Source organism: Theropithecus gelada, chromosome 4 (assembly GCF_003255815.1).
Source record: "Theropithecus gelada isolate Dixy chromosome 4, Tgel_1.0, whole genome shotgun sequence".
In the NCBI taxonomy this organism is placed as follows: Eukaryota; Metazoa; Chordata; class Mammalia; order Primates; family Cercopithecidae; genus Theropithecus; species Theropithecus gelada.
Window position 1 is genome coordinate 112,013,123 of NC_037671.1, and position 21,716 is coordinate 112,034,838.

Sequence of the window (21,716 nt, forward strand, 5' to 3'; positions counted from 1 at the left end):
TGTTGCTTTTTTCCCCATATAATGCTAAACGTTTTCAATAATCACCTATGTGTCAAGACATAAAATGCATTAGAGGCCATCCACGGGGGCTCACGTCTGGAATCTCAGCACTTTGGGAGGCTGAGGTGGGCTGATCACTTGGCGTCAAGAGTTTGAGACCAGCCTGACCAACAAGGTGAAACCCCATCTCCACTAAAAAAAATATAAAAATTAGCCGATTGTGGTGGCGTGTGCCTGTAATCCCAGCTACTGAGGAGGCTAAGGCAGGAGAAGCATTTGAACCAGGAGGAAGAGGTTGCAGTGAGCCAACATCGCACCACTGCACTCCAGCCTGGGCGACAGAGTAACTCCATCTCAAAATAAAAAACAAAAAACAACAACAGAAAGAAAATGCATTAGATAATATGATTCAGGTGGGAACCAAGTAGGCAAGGCAGGTTAGCAGTGGCCAGCAGTTCAGGTTTGAGTTGAACCCGAAGTGATGGAAATAAACGGGGGAAGTGTTTGAAGGCAAAGTGGAGTTCAACAGGGTAACAGCAGTGTAGGGCATGTGTGGAGAAATTAAATTGCACTGAGAGCAGATGGAAAATGAATGCCTATGCCTGAGTCTACCTAATAAAGATCTAAAAGTCATAAAGACAGCAAGCTGAACATAAATCAGGCACAAAGGCTACAGCTGGAGCAGTAGGCGGAGTCCAGGCATGCACAAAAAACACGAGATCATCTTTTTTGTTTTTTCATATTCAGCTAGGGAAAGACCTCTTTAGGGCACTGAATCAATCTCTTGGTCTCCTCATCGAAAGCACTCGTTAGAAATAAAATTAGAAAACAACAATGAATCTGATTTTCTGAAAAGTATAAATAACATTGGATCAGAGTAATAAAGGCTGAGGAGGAGAAAAGGAAGAAGGCCTATTTTGAATATTTTCCCATTACTGACAGTAAGCCGGAAATGATGTCAGAGGGTTACACAGTCATTTAGGTTGTTCGTCGGTTGCATGAGAAAGGGGTCATGCCTGCCACATCTCCTGAAATATCCTCAGCCCTCTCATTATCCATTCAACAGACATGAATCTGTCCAGTGCTTTGGATATTTTGGAATTACTTTCTTTCTTTCCTTTCCTTTTCTTTCTTTTTTTTTTTTGAGATGGAGTTTTGCTCTCGTTGCCCAGGCTGGAGTGCAATGGCACGATCTAGGTTCACTACAACTTCTGCCTCTTGGGTTCAAGCGACTCTCCTGTCTCAGCCTCCCAAGTAACTGGGATTACAGGTATGTGCCATCACACCTGGCTAATTTCATATTTTTAGTATAGTCGGGGTTTCACCATGTTGGTCTCAAACTCCTGACCCCAGGTGATCCACCAGCCTTGGCCTCCCAAAGTTCTGGGATTGCAGGCATGAGCTACTGTGCCCCGCCAGAAGTACTTTCTTTTTAATGTGCTAGACTATGGCCTGGGAGAGCAAGACAGACATGGCTCCTGTCCTCAGGAGGTAATGGCTTCCCTGTCTCATGCAGCATGTCCTTACTACAGATTGTTAGTGAAAGTGGTCATAATTATTCCCTCCCTATATCCCTATCCTTTTGCAATGTGACTGCAGATCCTATCAGCAAGAGATGGAGTCTAATTTCCCACCTTTTGAATCTAGGTTGGCAGGATGACTTTATTTGACCTATAACAAGCAAGGAGTTGACTGTATGCCAGTTCCTACTCTATGCCAAAAGAAGCTTTCCTCTCTTTTCTCTCTCTTGGAATCTGTGATCACCGTGAGAACAAGGCTGTGGTAACATGCTAGAGGGTAAGAGTCCACGTGGAGCTAGTCATTCTTGCTGAGGCCACGTAGATCAGCTGGCTGAGCACCCGCCCATTGGGCAGCTGCCCTCAGCGAGCCCAGCCAATACTAGAAGAATGGTCTAGCCAAGCCCCGTTCCAATGGCTGCTCTACAGAATTGTAAACTAAGTAAATGGTTGCTTCTAGCCACTAAATTTTGGAATGATTTGTTGTGTAGCAAAAGCTGACTGAGCAGCTCTTAACTGTGTAAGTATGACTCCAAGCTTATTTTGGGCACAGAATTTTTTCATTGGCTTATCAAATTACCTTGATAACTGCCAAATCGCCACTCCACTTTGTGCTGTATGGACATTGCCTCACTGGATAGTTGTCAGAATATAGACACCCTGGGAAGGTTTGATATTGGATCTCTGATCTGCAGAATATGAAGTTGACTAATGTGCTTGAAATGTGACATATAGAGTATAATATATTCCTCAAAGAAAGTACAAATACATAAGGCAGAACATAAACATCCACAACCAACATAAACTTCAAACAAGTAGTTGAAAGGTTAAATGCAAATCCTGTTAGTTTTGTTTTCCAACATGATGGATCATGATGTGAAACAATGAGTAAACACCTGTTTATCACAGTCTGGGTTTGTACAACCAATTCAACATGTCCTATAGACACAGCCATCAAGTCTCCAATTTCTCCTTCAAGTCATTTGATTATGTTGATATATTATTGCAACTATCACTAGCAGCTTATATATTGTTCCAGTTGTCTGGTTGTAACTGCTTTAATTCTAATGATGACACATCAGTGGAGATTAGCTAAAGGGAGCTTTGATTTGTCTTAATTTTTAAATATGTCGGAGCATCTTTCCCTCTTTTCCTGGTAGCCTCTCTTCTGTGTCCGGCTGTCTCAGTTGGGCATTTTGGGACAGCAGCCAATTCCAGGGCTAATGTGTTTCTGCTGTTATCCTACACTAATGCTGCTTCATAGAGGCAGCGATGAAGATAAGGCCTAATTGGATGTATTTTTAAAGCAAACCTTTTAGTTACTTGGAACAGAACTCCTCCAATTAGCTTCTTTTCTATCTGGCTGCACAATAGCCATACTGATGTGAAAATGCTGAATTTGGAAGGGAATCAAGGGCAGTGTCGGGCAACTGAAGAATAATCATGCTTAACTTAGGAGAAATGCTCCACCAGACGGGCTCGGAGCTGTATTTCCACGAAGGCAGGTTGAGTGAAGGACAGCTGGGAGGTCATATGTGGCAAGAGGTACTTGCAGTGGTCCAGGGTACACTACTAAGCAGCCATGCTCTAGAGCCCAGCAAGACAGGGAAGGTACAGGTAGGGACTGAAGGAGAGTCAATACTTCATAATGGGCATGATTTTGCTCCAATAGAAATATTTTACTTCAAAGCAAAATATTTTACCCTTAGCTGAGGACTAGGCATTTTAAGTTGCAGTCTTTAACATGTTATCCCCAGGTTGGTGAAAATCTATTTAAATCCCTGCCCTTTTAAAGTTCCTTACAAGATTCTAGCAGACACTGAATAGGAGAGCTGCTTAGCATCAGGTTGGTGCAAAAGTAATGGCTGTTTTTGCAACTACTTTTAAAAGGTAGCTCCTAGTAAAATGAGTAGGTTTAGCGGTCTTGATGTGGAAAAAAACATAGAGAAGAGAAGCAGAGTCAAAACCATTTCTTTCTGGCATTCATTTCTGAAATAGAATTAGAAGTGAGACATAATAAGTTAATAATCTCCCTTTGGCTGGAAGTGGGTCTGCCATCATTACCTCATGTTCTCTAGAGGGTGCGAGTTCCTGTGTTCCTCTGAGCATCACTGAATACCAGGGGTATGAGGATTAATGTCGCCCATGACAGATGCATCTGGGCCATATTACATTAGTCCTCTGGTCAATTAGAAAGGTTGAGCCTGGGCTTGGCTGGACGGCAGAATGGGGTATAGAGGGGACAGTGAGAGACAGGGTGTGGTCAAGAGACAGCAGGAAGAAGCCGCTGCACCCTGCGGTGTCAAAGGCCTCCCCTAGCTCCTCAACCATTTGACTTGCTATTCATTTCTCTGGAGCTATCTGTCCTCAGAGTTCTGACCCCTGGCTCTAGGAACTTTAGCCAAGATTCTGACTCCTGCCTTTATTTCATAGGAAGTTTGAATTTGAATTCACTGTTAAAAAAATTATACAGGCTGTGATTTTTGGATGCTGGCATCATTATTTAAAATTTACTTACTTGGATTAATATTAAAAATTAAGCCATGTATTTGATTGATTTTATAGATTAGAGGTCAAAGTTAGCCAACCAGTGACTTAACTATGTAGTATGAACTTGGAGACAGCCTTTTCTCTTTCCTCCTTGTGATTTCCCATATGATTATGACATTGTGTGTAAGTGTTGAATATTTTGTGTAGGTCCCCATTTGTACTCTTCTGGGTGCAGAAACACACCTTCCAAAAGCTAGTCACTATTCACCCTATTATCTCCAACAAGCATGAGGTCTGTTAAAAATTGCTTAATCTAATAATATTTCTTAGATTAATATTCATATGTTAAATATGATTCATATGTTAAATATGTGATTCAGTCTAATATGTTTGATATTTGTGCTAGAGTTCAGGTTGCAAACCAATAGCTAAAGAGAAGTTAGGAACGGTCATCTTTTAATCTTTTCTCCTTTTCCATGATGCGAATTTTCTGTGAATATCTTGCATCCATGACCACAGCGGGCAAGGCACTGACCCTCTCTCTTTAATCACAGAGCCAGAGCAAGACTGGCTTTTGAGAAATAAGAGGGATTTTGGAGTGACATCTATGAATTATATAATAATTCTGGGGAAAATGAAAAGGATTCTAGATAAGAATTACTTCCACAATGTGCTAAAGTTCATAAATTTTTCATAGAAGTAAAAGCCATAAAAATAGTTATTTTGAATAGTTTCATGGATTTCTCATTGGTGTATCTTTATACCTAAATGAATATGTACAGTCAAATATAAAGAACACAGTTTGTATAACAAACCTCTTCTCTAACACTAGAACCACAGTCTGCTCCCCTCTTCCCTCCATTCTCATCCTCTATAATGGATTAAACTCCTAGTTTGGCACAAAGATTTATAATTTTTTACATCATCCCCAGTGGATGCACCTATTTCTAGAGGCTACGTACCTGATGATTAGTTCTATCCACTGTATTGGCCGTGGAGGGGTGGTCTCTAGTGTTCTGACGAATTCGAGTGGAGTTTTGTTGCTCGATGTTGGAAGAGGTTGGGATACAGAACTCTCTGAAGCATCGTTTGAAGTTTTCATCCAGAAATGCATAAAGGACTGGGTTGAGGCAGCTGTTTGTGTAACCTAGAGCAATGCAGAAGTGCCAAGAAACAGTCTGGAACGTAGTTTCCGGGATTGTAACTAAGGCTTTAATGATGACGTAAATGTGAATGGGAGTCCAGCAGATGATGAACACAGCCACCACCACCAGCACCATCCTGGTGATCCTTCGAAGATTCCTGTCCTTTTCTTTGGAGCCAGAGAGCATGCGGACACTCTTGAGGCGCAAGATCATCAGTCCATAGCACACGGTAATGATGAGCACAGGCATGATGAAGGCAAAGATGAAAACACAGATCTTCAGCAGGTTTTCCCAGTACCAGCTTGGGTGAGAGAATGTTAGTGTACAATCGATGGAACCTAGAAGAAAGGAATTTAAAGGAAAAATTAGCAGCAACATTTAATTATGTCATAAGGTGTTAATACTGCCATTTTGCTCATTCATTTTTAGCCTTGACCAGAGCTAACCTAAGGCTATAAAGAAATTGTGGAAGAAACTCAGTTGTTTGTTACTTTTCAAAGAAAATTTTACTTCTAATGTTTTTTGTTTTTTTTCTAAATTTCTCATTTGCAGTCCACTTTGATCACATTAAGGTTTCATTCAGGGAACAAAAATGAACGTCTCAACATGAGCTAGATCCTCCATGAGGTCTACATTGATATAAAAAATGTAATAATTGTCCAAAGTCTCTAGGAGATTCCAGGTAATGGATGTTTTCACTTCATTTTTTGATGGATTGTTCAATATTCTGATATTAGGTGTAGAAAGATAAATTTGCCATGTAATCAGCCACTTGAAAATTTTCAACAAACCTTAGTGTAATACTCTTTGGGTTTAAGCTCCAATTACTCTTGGGAGAGCTATGTTCTAATTTACACACCATTTTTATGAAGTAAATACAGAGAAATCAGAAATAAATAGATTATATTCTCTTTAAAGGGTTTAATAGGCCTAAAATTATGAGGAAAATTCCAATTTTAAAGTATTCAAAGGCATTTTTTTACTAGAAAGAATAATTAAAATTACAATTTGACTAAGATGATGGACCTCTCTATAAATACTACTTTGCTTATGACATCACCGTATCAGACTGTGAACCCTCCATCCCTCAGGCTGGTAACATCACTCACCTTGCCTGTATTTTGTTGTAGCCATGAACATTACAGGAAGACCAATGGCTGAAGAGAGGATCCAGTTGCAGACATTGATAATTTTGGCATTTCGGGGAGTACGGAAATCTAAGGCCTTGACAGGGTGGCAGACTGCAATGTATCGATCAACACTCATGGTGCAGAGGGTGAATATGCTGGTGAACATATTATAGTAATCTATGGAGATCACGATCTTGCAAAGGATGGTTCCAAATGGCCATGTTCCCATTAGGTAATTCACACTCTGGAAGGGGAGGGTACTGGTGACTAAGGCATCTGCCAGAGCAAGGTTGAAAATGTAGATGTTGGTGGCAGTCTTCATTTTGGTGTATCTAGGAGATAAAGGAAGAAGAGTGTCCGAGTCAGTAAAAGACACTCATGTAAAATACAGGTAAGCTTCCAATAATAAATTTGCATGAATTAATAGAAAGCTTTTTTGAGATTCGATATAGAATTCTTTTCCAGTATTAGCTTGGCTATTTATAATGATGTCAATGATGTGCCTATGGGCTGAACAGCTGTAATAATAGCAATGATGCTGCTTTGTTGAGTTTTTTGTTTTGTTTTTTTAGATAGGATCTTGCCCTGTTACCCAGTCTGTAATATAAAGGTATGAACAGGGCTCACTACAGCTTCAACCTCCTGGGCTCAAGAGATCCTCTTGCCTCAGCCTCCTGAGTAGCTGGGACCATAGGTGCATGCTACCATACCCTGTTAATTTAAAAAAACTGTTGTAGGGATAGGGTCTTAACATGTTGCTCAGGCTGGTCTTGAACTCCTGGGCTCAAGCAATCCTCTCTCCTCAGCCTCCCAAAATGTTGGGATTACAGGCGCGAGCACACAGTGAAGTTTTTTTTTTTTTTTGTAATGTGTCAGTCATGTGATAGGTCTAATAGAAAGAGGGAGATTCCAGTCAAGTAGTAGAGGCAGAGACTGGATAGTAATTCTAAATATAAAAGAGAAAATTTTAGCTATATAAATATAGTTAAAATTATCAAGAACTATAATTGTGCACGTCTGTAGATAGTATGTACAAGAACACATGCACATACAAACACGCAGGCGATTATGGAGCACAGAGATGAGGCAACTCACAGAGCATAAGGCAAAGGGAATAGCAGGAGTAAGATGTGGAAGGCATCCTGGAAGTGCAAGTTTAATCTCGAAGTACAAGTAGGATGATTGAGTTAGACACTTGGTAGGAGCAGGTCATTCTAGACAGAGAGGTAACAGAGAGAACCCCAACAAAGGTGTAGAGTTGGAATGACCTGAGGTGTGTGTCAAGCACATTCTACCAGGGAATAGCAATGGATCTGACTGGGGAAAAAGAGAGGCCAGTACATGAAGAACTTGTATACCATGGTAAGAAAATTAGACTGTATCCAATTCATGATGAGGAACCCAAGTGTGTTTGCTTTGTTTTTATTTTTTAATGCTTTATTGAGGTAGAACTGACCTACACTAAATAACACATAATTAAAGTGTGTAATTTGATAAGCTTTGACACATGTGTACACCTGTGAAACCACCACCATAATTAAGATCAGAGATTGGCAAACTATGGTGTGTAGATCCAACTGGGCCACTGCCTGTTTTTATAAATAGTTTTATTGGAACACAGATACACCCATTTAAAAACCCATGAGTGTTTTGATGCTACAATGGCAGAGTTCAATAATTGCAACAGAGATCAGATCACATGCAAAGCCTAAGTTACTTACTATCTTGCACTTTACAGAAAAAAAGTCAACTCCTGATCAAGACAATGACATCAATTGCCCCCAAAAGTGTCTTTGTGTAGCTCTTTAATCTTTCCTTTTTGCCCCTCCCTGTCCTCATATCCCACCCTCACTGTTCCTTAGGCAATTGCCAATCTTGGTTTTCTTTCTGTTCTTGTAGATTAGTTTGCATTTCCTAGAAGATGCAAACAGAATCATTCAGTATGTACTCTTTTTTTGTGCTGCTTCTTTCACTCAGTGTAATTATTTTGAGATTCATCCATGTTGTTGCATATAACAAGAAATAATTCCTTTTTATTGGCAAGTAGTATTACTTATCCATTCTTCTGTTTTTTAATCCATTCACCTATCAATGGGAAGTGAGTTGCATATAACTTTTGGATGTTACAAATAAACTGTTATAATCATTCTTGTGCAAGTCTTTATATGCTTTTCTTTCTCCTGGGTAAGTATCTAGGAGTGTCATATGTTTTCAAGGCCTACAGAAATTAGAAATATGATAGTAGAATAGATAAGCAGGTACACTTGCAATAATACATTATATCTGATGGCAGAAGTATACCTTGCAAATATTGGACATCAATTTTTTTTTTAAGATTCTACATATATTTACCTTCATTTAGTAATAGTACCTCAGTTTCACTCTGGGAATCACTCATTTCCCATTCTCAGTCCAGGTGCTTTGGGATGGGCTCTATTATTAGTCCAGTGCGTGAAGATGTTCAGTGACTGGGGCTATGGTGAATGGCAAGGATGGTCTCATGTTCCAACCAGAGCCAGTGAGAGTTTATTTTGAGACTTATGGAGAAAGAGTGTAGTAGTTTTCCTGCAGGACCCACACCTGAGAAGATGTATGGTATGTAGTTGCTGGAGGAGCTTGTCTGAAAATGGACCTAATCCAGAGGATGTGGATTTGAGAGAATGAGAGAGAACCCCATAACTCAAGCCAGGCCCTCCTTGGGCTTCTGATTTACATGGTGACATCAATTCCTTTTAAATGTTAGCTGTGTTTACTATTTTTCCATCACACGAGGTTGAGTCTAACTCATTCAGTCCAAGACGGCTGTTGGTTGGAGGCCCTTTCTTTCGGACTGAATTCTGTGTCCAGGAAAGTGTTTTGGTTTCAATAACATCAGGAAAGTGATTTCATAAATCTCCTCAGGGTCAATAGGGTGGCTTTGTTACTGAAGCTTTAAAATTCTGATACCTGATCCGGTCTGCAATACTTGCAGAAGTTGCATTACTACCAGAAAAGCTCCACATTTTCAGGGCTTTTTTTTTTTTTTTTTTTTTTTGACTTGCTTTAGAAGTTTCACTCTCTTAGTGGATTTTAAAGAAAAAGGTAGAGCCATTTAACTTGAGGAGAGAAAATAATGTGATTTTAGTTTGGACTCTAAATACGGCAAATATAAAAAGATAATGTAGACAAATACTCCAAAGTACAAAAACTAACAAAAAAGCAAAATGAAAACTGTGGTTTTAAGATTTAGAATAATTGAACCTGGTGCTCAAGAAGTTTAAATATTTTTGATTTTTTTAATAAGCAGAAGTTTCTCCCCAAAAGCAGAAAATAAGTTTTGCTAGACTCACCGTTGGTTACAGACCTGCGTGATCTAAAGACATGCTTCATTGGGTTCGCCACTTTCCTATCTAGCAGACCTTATTTTTTGTGGCTTATCTTTAATAGTGTTTTATGTTAAGTAACTGGTTCTTTACAGTTTTCTGACTCATCATACTTCTAACCTTTCCTTCAGGCTTATTTTAGCACTATTTCCAATGTATGTTTATTTTAATTTTAAAAAATCATTTCCTTCTCCAGAATGAGGTGTTTGACAAAAAAAAACTTATGTCAGGGTTCAACATGGTGAAAGGAAACGTGGTTATACATGTTAATTGGCATGCTAGCCATTCCACTATGTGTATACATTTCAAAACATCATGTTGTACATGGTAAATATATATAATTTTATCTGTCAATTTACACAATAAAAATAATAAAAAAGAAAAGTGAATGTTTATCTAAAAAAATTCTTTCAATGGGCATTTTATAGGAACGATGCTGTTTAATTTTTCTCAATTTATTTAAAAAGCCTTCCTCTAAAGATAGCCAGCATTCTTACCCCAGTTACTCAAGCTTTGGATCACAGCAACATATAAAAGGGGGCTCAGCGATCTTCTAAATATGTGAAAGAAAATCATACAAAGCTAAAGGATTAAGAATTCCAATTGCCTCCAGCATATACCCAAAGGCTTTAATCTGAAGAGATGGTCTCATCAGAAAAGGAGCAATGTGGGCTGGGCGTGGTGACTCATGCCTGTAATTGCAGCACTTTGGGAGGCTAAGGTGAATGGATCACTCGAGGTCAGGAGATGGAGACCAGCCTGGTCAACCCTGTCTCTACTAAAATCAGAAAAATTAGCTGGGGGTGGTGGCAGGCACCTGCAATCCCAGCTACTCGGGAGGCTGAGGCAGGAGAATCGTACCACTGCATTCCAGCCTGAGCAACAGAGAGAGACTCTGTCTCAAGAGAAAAAAAAATGGGCAAGCTTTTCATTCTGTTCTGTTCTGATGTGGTGGCATGAATGTTGTCCCAGCAAAGTTCAATGGATGGTCAGAGTCGCACCATGGGCCTCGCACAGGAGCATAGGACTCAGAGTTAGCAAACTAGCAAAAGAAGTGACCTGCAGGAAGAATTATCTTTGCCATTCAGTTTACCTGAGTGGGTCTGAGTAGAACTCCTGGCTATTAGAACACAGGCCTTTTTCCTTCCTCCGTGCCTACTGCTTTGTACTGTGCTGTGAATGTGTTCTGTGGCAAAATGGGCAAAGAGAGACTCATCTGGACTCACAGGCAATCCTGACATTGACCCTTCCTATGGTAGCCACTGAACTCCGTCTTCTGCTCTAAGCAGTGGCCCACGCTGTTTCTTTCTAATTATCCCATTAAAATTTTTGTAGTAGGTATTTCATTAACTTTGGTCTAGATGATTAAATAGCTGTTTTATGAATTCAAACAAATTTACCACACTATTCGTTTTTGAAAAATATTGTGTTCTTCTGAGAATCTCAGTGTTTGACCCATTAGAGTGATTTTTATGGAGCTTCCAGAAGCTTTGGGGAAAAGGCATTGTGAGACCCATTTGTTGGCAGCTCACCTGTTCTTTTATGTTGTATATATGACTTTTGTTTATAAATGTTCTTCCTTTCTTATGGTTATAAAATAATTCCTATTTATCTTTTGACCTATTCTTCACACATTTCTCCAACTAATACTACTTACTAAAATGTGATTGATTTTGACCCATTTGTGCTAAGTGAAGCCAGACTGAATAAATTACCTCTGTACACCTGATGGACTTTGTAAACTTCTGTTTAGTTTTGTGGTTAATTCTCTCTCTCTCTCTCTTTTTTTTTTTTTTGAGACGGAGTCTCGCTCTGTCACCAGGCTGGAGTGCAGTGGGGCGATCTCGGCTTACTGCAACCTCCGCCTCCTGGGTTCAAGCAATTCTCCTGACTCAGCCTCCAGAGTAGCTAGGACTATAGGCGAGCGCCACTACGCCCAGCTAATTTTTTTTTTTGTACTTTTAATAGAGACAGGGTTTCACCATGTTGGCCAGAATGGTCTCAATCCCTTGATTTCGTGATCCGCCCGCCTCGGCCTCCCAAAGTGCTGGGATTACAAGGGTGAGCCACCACACCCGGCCTGTGGTTAATTCTTTGAATTGTCATGATCGTGTCTCAGTACAGAAATAAAACTGATCAAGAGAGTGAGAGGAGGAAGGACACATTTTAGAATCCAACTTGTGTGTGTTTTTTATTTTAATTCCACATCATGGCCTTCATATTGCTCAACTACCTTTTTCATAAGTTCACAATAGAGTCAGTGGTGACAGACGGAAGAGTTTCACCTCTTTTGGGGCTGATTTTTCTGACTTCGTTTTTTTTACCAAGTGGTGTGAAGAAAGATACCTAATTCAGTAAGAATTCAAGGAGCCCCTTTTATATGTTCAGCATTGTGCTTGGAAAGATATATTTCTTGCAATTGCCATGACTTTTATGTCCACTTACCTTCACATAGAAATTAACTTTTTTAGTTGAGGAAAAAAAACCTCCCTAGAGTGTCATCCTTTAATACTCATAATTAGTTGGATCAATCCAATGAAATAAAGATACTTTCCTACACTTCAAGTAATTATTTAGACAAAGAATGTGGTCAAATGAATATCTACCTGAAATAATTTTATCCGTTATTATCCATCTATTCCATTCTGATATCCCAGGTGCGTTTTTACTTGTGAGTGTGTGTGTGTGTGTGTGTGTGTGTGTGTCTGTGGGGGAGTTCTAAAATAAGAAAAAACATAATCAAAACTAATGATTATCCTCTATTGGCATTAACATGGAGAAAGACTACATATTAGATTCTTTTTTTGTATTATATTCTCCACCATCTTAGTGAAGAGGAGAATGGAGGACTTCTCACTTTGCTACAAAATGTTGTGAAACATTTAATTTACATTTATTTCAAAGTGATGTTATGTGGTTAATGACATTTCCAATGAGCTACTATCAGCAAAGGGAAAGAGTGGTGATATCAGACAAGGAACTATTGCTTGCTAGTTTGCCTCAAAAAGAGAAGATGGAGAGAGGCCTGTATGAAATTAAGCAAAGAGGCATCTCCATCCAGAGGACAAGCGGCTGTTTCCATCTCTGTGTGTCACCAGAGTGGGATGACTATCCGTCTTCTTGGTGGCATGTCACTCTTTCTCTCCACATTGTCTTTGCTGTGTTGTCCTCTCTCAATCTTCTCCGCTTTCTTCCTCCTCCAGGTCCCCTAATGACAAACCTTGAGTAAACTATCTGTCAGACAGAGCAAGGGGAAGTTGCTTTCTCAGAACCATGATGAACTTTGTGCATAGAAAACGTAAAATGAATAACTAATGATATTTTTCTTTCTGCATTTGGTGCTTGAAAATATCAGAGGCAAATCTGTGTATCCTCATAATAATTGTGTAGAAGCTCATGGCACACATTTCTATTGTGTCACCTCTCCTGCTAATCTCATTGTTTCATTCTCTCTTGGTTTCTATTGGCCTGCCTTCTCCTTTATTTCTCTTATTTTTTGATATGCATTTTTGTAAGGCTCTTCAAATTCTTGTTTTGGAATTGGAAACTGGAGTGGAGGGTGTGGAGAGAACGTGGCCGCATGTCACTGCACTACCCCTCTGGGTGTGGGAAAGGAAATGGAAAGAGAGATGCTTCCATTACAGCCAAGAGACCTTACCTTCCCATTTTTGTATTGTGCTTTCTGGAAGTGCCCATTTCCTGCATTATTCGATTTCTGAAAACTTTACTTCAGGACATGAATAGCACTTATCAGAAGTTTCTATAAAAATGACATGTTTTGCTTCTCTGATTTCTGTATTCTGTGATAAATAGTATTTATGTATTATAGAAAAATGTTACTATGCTATATTTGCTGATATATATATATATATCAGATTACATATATATGTAGTTATAACTAGATGAAATATTCCTATCTGTGGCTTTGGTTTTTGTTTGCAAATATATAGAAGATTTATTTTTTTGGACCAAAGACTTTGAAAACAGCATTGAAGCATCCATCTCAGGAGCTAGAGCTTTTCGATTTACAGAGAACACTGCTTTGCTTTTCTTCTAAGAACCTGATATTTAGAGCTTAGAAATAGCTTACGTTTCAAACTTATAACTTCTAAGAAGAAAGATCATTTCTTATATTTTAGGATCTGGGAATTTTATAAATGAAAAATCAAGTATGCATTACTAGCAACTTCAAATCATGGTATATAGCCCTAAGTATTTCTTTAATATAGAAGAGACAAAGAAAACAACTTCAAAATATGATAAAACAATTTCATCATTATTAATATTCGAAAATTACTTTTTGTAGAAATGCAAGCATATGCTGTAGACTTTAAATTTCTAGAGAGCTTAGACTACTAGTAAAATTATTTTTTACTGCACTTAGTACAACATATATAAGGCTTAATATATACTTTTGGTAATGACATTGTACATATAATCACTCAATAGAAGTAAAATGTGAAAAGTAACATGGATAGAATAATTTAACAAAATAAAATAGAAAAAAATAATCCATTCAGCATAGAACCCAGCACAAGATGGGCACCAGCAAATACTCGTTGAATGGAATTTAAATAAAGAAATAAGGGCTTGGGTTATTTTATCTTTTGTGTGTAGGATAGAACATTTTTTTCTTGGGGGACCAGCAATTTTTGAAGTAAGAATGAAGAGGGAATATTTGTTTTTGCTATGCCAATTCACTGTCATATTAAAAAAAAACTTCAATCATAGAAAGTCTTGGAATAATGAGAGGATCCCAATGAGACTTTGAAGATCACATTGTCTAAGAGTAAAAGGGGTGATAACAGGCCTCTGAATCCTGCTACAGGAAAGGAACTATTGCTTGCTAATTTGCCTCAAAAAGAGAAGACCGGAAGAGGCCTCTATGAAACTAAGCAAAGAGGCACCTTTGCTTGATGCTGAAGGATCCGAGGCACAGAGAGGTACAAGTATTTGAGGCTTTTCTGCCATTTCTCTAGACTCCAAAAACTAAAGTGGAGTCTAGCCTGCATTGCGGGCCACGTGTATTTCTAGGAGTGCATTGCTGAGCATGTTATAAGCAGTGTGTCCCAGAAATACTCTTCCGCCTCTCTGGCCACACTGAGGTAGGCATGTAAAGCTTTCTTATCTTCTTTTCAAAGATGACTGTGCATCTTGGAAATCTTGAGACATTTTCTCATTATAGTGAATGCTGTAACAGTCATAGTTGTTTATTTTTTCCATATCCTTTGCATTCTTTTCTCTTTTTTTCCCATTTATTTATTTATTTATTTATTTATTTATTTATTTATTTATGAGACGGAGTCTCGTTCTGTTGCCAGGCTGGAGTGCAGTGGCGCCATCTCAACTCACCGCAAGCTCCGCCTCCCGGGTTCACGCCACTCTCCTGCCTCAGCTTCCTGAGTAGCTGGGACCACAGGCGCCCACCACCACGCCCGGCTACTTTTTTCTGTGTTTTTAGTAGAGACGGGGTTTCACCATGTTAGTCAGGATGGTCTTAATCTCCTGACCTCGTTATCCACCCGCCTCGGCCTCTCAGAGTGCTGGGATTACAGGCGTGAGCCACCGCGCCCGGCTCTTTGGTTTATTTTCTTACAATCCGTGGTTTGAACCTATCAGTTCTATGTAAACTGACTCCCAACCTCTCTGTTCCCAGATTTGTGACTACGTTTTCTCCTTTTGTTTGGACATCTGTGCCTGCTTGTCGTATTGGTTTCTCAGAGACAATACTTCTCAAAAGGCACTTACTTTTTCTCACCTCTTCACCCCACCACCACCACAATGAGAACAACACAATAATCAGTAAAATCACTTACGAAGATACAACAAATGGAGAATTGAGATTATTAGAAAGAAGGATCAACAAGACTTAATTATTTTTTAGAAGGAGGGAATGAAAGAAGGGTGTAATGTGACTTCCGCATTTCTAGCAGGGGAGAATGAATAGATGGCAATAGCGTTGTCTAACAGAGAAGGCAGAGAGGAAAAGCAGATTTGGTGTTGACACTTTGGATGTATGCTGTTGTAGGACAAAGGAGGACTGTTCATTAAGCCATTGGAAATGTCTACAGTTTAGCCGGAGCCACTCACGTACGGGTCACCAGACTCTAGATAATGATTCTCTAATGCGAGCAGATGGGATGGCTCTGTGCTGTGATGCAGAATGGAAAGAATGCTGAGGGCAGAGAAGGATCAAGTTCCAGAAAAAAACAGAGAGGAAAAGAGGGAGTGAGACAGAGAGGAAAGATAGGAATGCACTTTGCAGACTACGTCAGAAATACGTGAGTGTGAGAGAAATGAGGTTTGAAATGTCAGGCAGAAGCCAATCTGTGGGAAATTTTTTAAATCATCTTACACACGTTTTTATAAGTAGAGGATTTGATTTTTATCATATCTAATCAAAGCAATTCTCTTCTATCATGACTATAGCTGATTATACATGTAAAATGCAATTATTTATGGACTATAACTTTTGATGGCAATTGTTTTGAAATAGAATTTATCAGGATTCTTGCATTTGAAGGTGTTAAGTTTGCTGCACTACTAAAGCCATGAGTATGTCTGTATGTGAAATCACATATTTCATGCGTCTTAACATATTGGATTACATTTCACTTATGTGATAAAAACTTTCCTGATAAATCTTATAGCTCATGTAAGAAATGATCTTGATAGAAATGTGCCCAAATCTGACAATCTTACAAATTTAAATGACAATTCCAGGATCAATTTGCAAACTAAAAAATTATGTAAAATATCAACAAAAATAAATAAATTTTTCATCAACCATGCTAGAGAAACTAATTATTATTCCCTTTTCCACATAGAAAATGATCATCTGAAATTTTAATCAAATAATCAGGCATTCCTAAAGTATGCAGCCTACCATTTAAGAAAGTATTACAGAGGTATGGCAGGGAGTTAACTAGCAAAAATATTTATTTTTCTGACCAGGTGCAGTTGCCCACGTCTTTAATCCTAAGCTCTTTGGGAGGCCAAGGTGGGAGGATCCACTGAGCCTAGGAGTTCAAGGCTGCAGTGAGCTATAATCATGCTACTGCACTCCAGTCTGGGCAATAGAGCAAGATCTCATCTCTAAAAAATGAAAACAAATTAAAAAGATAAAAAAAGTATCTTTTCTGAATTTTGTGATATCTGTGCTATTTGTCAAATTTTAAAACTTTATATTTGTAAATCATTTTTCCATTGAATTATCTGCTTTAGTTTCTTATTTTTACTTATGATTTTTTATCGTTTTCTTACAGAGGACTCCAGTGTGTATGAGTCTTGAGCCCCACCCTACATATTTCCAGCCCCTCCCTGCTCACCTCTCAACTCTGGCTCTCAGAGCTGTTCCTGGAGGAAGCCTGATGATCTCTCTGGTGTCTCCCCTGGATTTCTGCCACAAGACTCTAGAGGGCTCACTTCCCACATGCAGCGCAGGTGCCTCTGGCTGGCACAAAAGTTCCCAACTCCATTAACCTCCTCTACCCCATTTTGGGTCTCCTCCTCATATTAAAAGACCATTTCAGTTTCTCTTTGCCAAGCGTCATCTGGCCAGATTTCTACTCCCCTCTAGCTACTCCAGGGGACCCTGGGACACTCTGTGAAGTGTCTCTCTCCAGAATTCCAGTCAGGTGAGAGGTCACATCTTTTATTGTTTTGGATTCCTTTTGTTTGTTTCCCCATAAAAAGTTTTTCCTGGAGTGAGGGAATGAGATGATCAGTTGGTAAAGGCAGGGCTCACACTGAGTTAATTTCTCCTGCTCTCTTTCTCCTATCCTCTCAAATGTCTTTCCCCAACCCAGAATGTTTTCCTCTCTCCTGTCTTCCTCTCTGTGTGGCAGGATCATCAACGTTTTCAACAGCTTTTATTTTCTAATGTATGACCTATTGCATAAGCTGTATTCTTTCCGTTTTTAGGATGACCTTTCTTCCCCTCCGCCCCCTTCCTGAGATAAGGTCTGGCTCTGTCGCCCAGGCTGGAGTGCGGTGGCACAATCGTGACTCACTGCAGCTTTGACCTCCTCTGTTCAAGCGATCCTCCTACCTCAGCCTCCCAAGTAGCTGGGACCACAGGCATGCGTCACCAGGCCTGGCTAATCTTTTGTACTTTTTGTAGAGATGAGAGATGGGGCTTCACCGTGTTGCCCAGGCTGGTCTCAAATTCCTAGACTCAAGAGATCCTCCCTCCTTGGCCTCCCAAAGTGCTGGGATTACAGGTGTGAGCCGCCACATGCAGCCTAGGATATGTTTTTCATAATTAAGTGCAAGCTTTCAGAATTCATGAAAAACATTTTCCTTTCTCATCCATCTAGTTTTGCATCTTAAAGCTAAAGCTTTCAAAATTCTATAATGGAATCGATAGTCAATGGCTCTCCCTGTGGGTTCTTTTTCCCTTTCTTGGAAATACAGGCTTACTCTCATAGTCTGGTTTTAAGGATAACAGACCTGCAGCATAAAAAGGAATTACTGAAAGGGGATATACGCAATGGATATTATTTTTGTTTCTTATTTTTGCTAAGTGCCTATTAGGTCACTGGTAAGGAAATTAAATAGGCAGTTGGAATGTGGAGTTTAGAAGAGAGGACAGGGCTAGTGATGTGACTTTGGGAGTAGTAGACATATGGGTAGTTTATAAAGCATGGAACTGAGGAAGAAAACTTAAGGAGAAAGTATATGCACGGAAGAGAAGAGGGCCTAGGTTAAAGCTCTGAGAAAGTAGAGGAACTTAGAAATGGCCAGAGAATTTAAGCAAGAAACCCAGAGCTGGCGTTAAGGAAGTCAAAAGAAGAAAGATTACCATGAAGTCTATAGTGGTCAAATTTGCTGAATGCAAGGAGATTGAGTAACAGAAATATGTTCACTGCCTTTGACAAAATACCTGTTAAGAACCTTGGCAAATTCCATGGAGTAGTAGGGTTGGATGATAAACAGATATGAGTTAAAAAAAAAAAAAAAAAAAGTAAATGGGGAGGGAGGATCTGGAAGTCAATGATTTAGAAACGTCTTTGGAGATATTTTGGTACCAAGAGGGAAAGAGAACTGTGAGTTCAAGAAAGATTTTTGTTTTTGTTTTAATTAATTAATTAGTTTTTATTTTTATTTTCATTTTTTGAGATGGAGTCTCACTCTGGCGCTCAGGCCGGAGTGCTGTGGCATCATCTCAACTCACTGCAATCTCCACTTCCCAAGTTCAAGCGATTCTTCTTCGTCAGCCTCCTGAGTAGTTGGAATTACAGACGTGTGCCACCATGCCCAGTTCATTTTTGTATTTTTAGTAAAGACAGGGTTTCACCATGTTGGCCAGGCTGGTCTTGAACTCCTGACCTCAAGTTATTCACCCACCTTAGCTTTACAACATGCTGGGATTACAGGCATGAGCCACCATGCCTGGCCTTATTTCGTTTTTTAAAAAACGTGATTTGAAGGTTGGGCGAAGTGGCTCATGCCTGTAATCCTGGCACTTTAGGAGGCCGAGGTGGGAGGATCACTTGAGGCCAGGAGTTCAAGACCAGCCTGGCCAGCGTGGTGAAACTCCGTCTCTAAAAACAAAACAAAACAAAAATCCTAGAAACAACCTCCTTATGATTTGATATACTAGTAGCAATGAAAACTTGAAGAAGCAGGGAAAATAGAGTATGAGCAATGTCCTTGAGAAACTGAAAGGGGGTGGGGTTTGGAGCACATGCGGATTGGTTGATTTCTTCTTGATTATGATGAGCAACAAGACTAAAAATATAGGTACAGATACAGAAGAGGCTTGTAGATCTGTTGAGAACTTTTTTTGCCTGCTTTTATTGTTTTTTTTTATTGAAAGCCCTCTATTAACCGCATTTTTTTCTGTTTTATAATTTTCATTTGTTTTACTTGTCAGCAAAACTTCATGAAAGAATCCATATTCACTGTCCTGAATTCTATTGGAAAGGAACAAAATGAGTATTTGTTGGATGAATAAATAAAATAAAACCCAGAAGTATCCATGAAAGGAAATGATAGAGAAGAAAAGGTCGGAGGTCTAGAAGAGAGGAGAACAGGAAAGTAAATTTAGCAGAGAAACATTTGCTTGGCAATATTAGATGCTCATTTGAGATTTGTAGTTTATAAAAAAGGAATGAGGATGATGGCTTGAAGAGCTCAGTTTTGGGGGAGGTATCAGATTCAGGGTCTGGAAGGGAAGAGGTGTTTGTCTGAAAGGTGATGATTCTTACAGGGGAGATTTTGGAGTTCTTGATGTCCAGTTCTAGGATATGACTATGGAAGATTGGGCCAAAATATACCTAGAGTGAAATATTGATAATGAGCCCGATTCAAACGCTGTCTCCTTCATGATGTCTTTTGATCCTTTCCACGGGTGTGATCTCTCTAGGTTGAGTTCTGCTAATGACTATTGTTACTATTACTGCGGTTAGTGCTACTTCTACTACGTATTCCATTTCTTCTTATTCTTGTTATTTTTCTTCTTCCTTCTCCTATTCCTCTTCTTCTTCCTCCTTTCTTCTTCTTTCTCCCAATTCTCTTCAGGTTAGTCTGTTTTATATTACAGTAATGACTTGATTATATCTCCTTTAGCACATGTAGTCTTTAAATAAGTATTGAGTCAAACTTTCTTTTTTCATTCAATGTTAAAATTAATTTTAATCAGTTTATGAAAACACAAATTTTTGTGTACAAAACACTTGTACACAAGTTTCCAATAATACTAAAGACCCCTTTAAGCCAATTCCAGTATCATATGCCTCTTTTCCTCAAACACATACACACCACACACTCTCTCTGCCTCATGAGTTTGGACTGTTACATTGCCTTGACAATAATTATGTGCATAAATATGTACCCTTAGAAAATATGCAATGCTGCATTATTTATTTTTATTTTTTATTTTTTTGAGACAGAGTCTCACTCTGCAGCCCAAGCTGGAGTGCAGTGGCATGATCTTGGCTCACTGCAACTTCTGCCTCTGGGACTCAAACGATTCTCATGCCTCAACCTCCCAAGTAGCTGGGATTACACGTGCACACCACTATGGCCAACTATTTTTTGTTTTATATATTTTAGTCGAGACAGGGTTTCACCATGTCGGCCAGGCTGGTCTTGAACTCCTGACCTCAGGTGATCCGCCCACCTCAGCCTCACAAAGTGCTGGGATTATAGGTGTGAGTCATGGCGCCCGGACTACATTATTTATTTTCTTAACTCGAATAGTAACATACTCTATCTACTTTGTATATATTTTGTGAGTTCCTTCAACTTTTTAGTCAGCAATATAATTTTGTGGGTTCTTCGTTTTAATACCTGTAGACTTAGTTCATTTTTTTTTTTGAGATGGAGTTTCGCTCTTGTTGCCCAGGCTGGAGTCCAATGACATGATCTCGACTCACTGCAACCTCCACCTCCCGGGTTCGAGAGATTTTCCTGCCTCAGCCTCTTGAGTAGCTGAGATTACAGGTGCTCGTCACTATATCCAGCTAATTTTTGTCGTTTTAATAGAGACAGGTTTTCGCCATGTTGGCCAGGCTGGTCTCAACCTCCTGACCTCAGGTGATCCATCTGCCTCAGCCTCCCGAAGTGCTGGGATTACAGGTGTGAGCCATCATGCCCAGCTTAGTTCATTTTTTAAAAAATAGCTGTGTAGTAGTATTTTATATGAATACGCCTCATTTTATGTATCCTTTTTGCCACTTGGCATTTACGTTGTTCATTTTTCAATATTATTAGCAACGCTGCAATGGGTGTTGCTGTAACTGTCTCTTTGTGCAAATCTTTCTCTGGGCTGGTGTTAGCAGTTTCCAGAGGATCCACATTTCTCTTTAGAGAAGGTCACCCAAATTACCTGGAAAAGCAGTTGTCCTCTGATCTGAGGCACATGATCATTTGTTCCTACATCCTCCCAATATTTGATGTCAAAATACTTTAAAACATCTACCAATCCTTTTTTTGTTTGTTTTCAGACAGAGTGTTGCTCTGTCACTCAGACTGGAGTGCAGTGGGGTGATCACAGTTCACTGCACCCTGTAGCCTTGACCTCACTGGCTTAAATGATCCTCCCATCTCAAACTCCCAAGTAGCTGT

General features: G+C 39.4%; 1 protein-coding gene across 10 annotated transcripts in view; it reads right to left on the minus strand.

The window, feature by feature from the left end:
• The window catches only part of OPRM1 (opioid receptor mu 1), a 121,030-nt gene that overhangs the window by 20,067 nt on the left and 79,247 nt on the right, over nucleotides 1–21,716 (minus strand). For 5 of the 10 annotated variants that reach the window (XM_025383388.1, XM_025383392.1, XM_025383390.1 and 2 more), the window contains exons 2-3: nucleotides 6,262–6,614; nucleotides 4,970–5,490 (exon numbers count right to left, since the gene is read on the minus strand). In XM_025383388.1, coding sequence (XP_025239173.1) covers nucleotides 4,970–5,490; nucleotides 6,262–6,614 — 874 coding nt within the window. Of the gene's footprint in view, nucleotides 1–2,097; nucleotides 2,207–2,890; nucleotides 3,142–4,483; nucleotides 4,633–4,969; nucleotides 5,491–6,261; nucleotides 6,615–8,634; nucleotides 9,929–21,716 lie in introns of those variants that run through there. The other 5 variants (XR_003119097.1, XM_025383394.1, XM_025383391.1 and 2 more) reach the window with 5 other exon arrangements.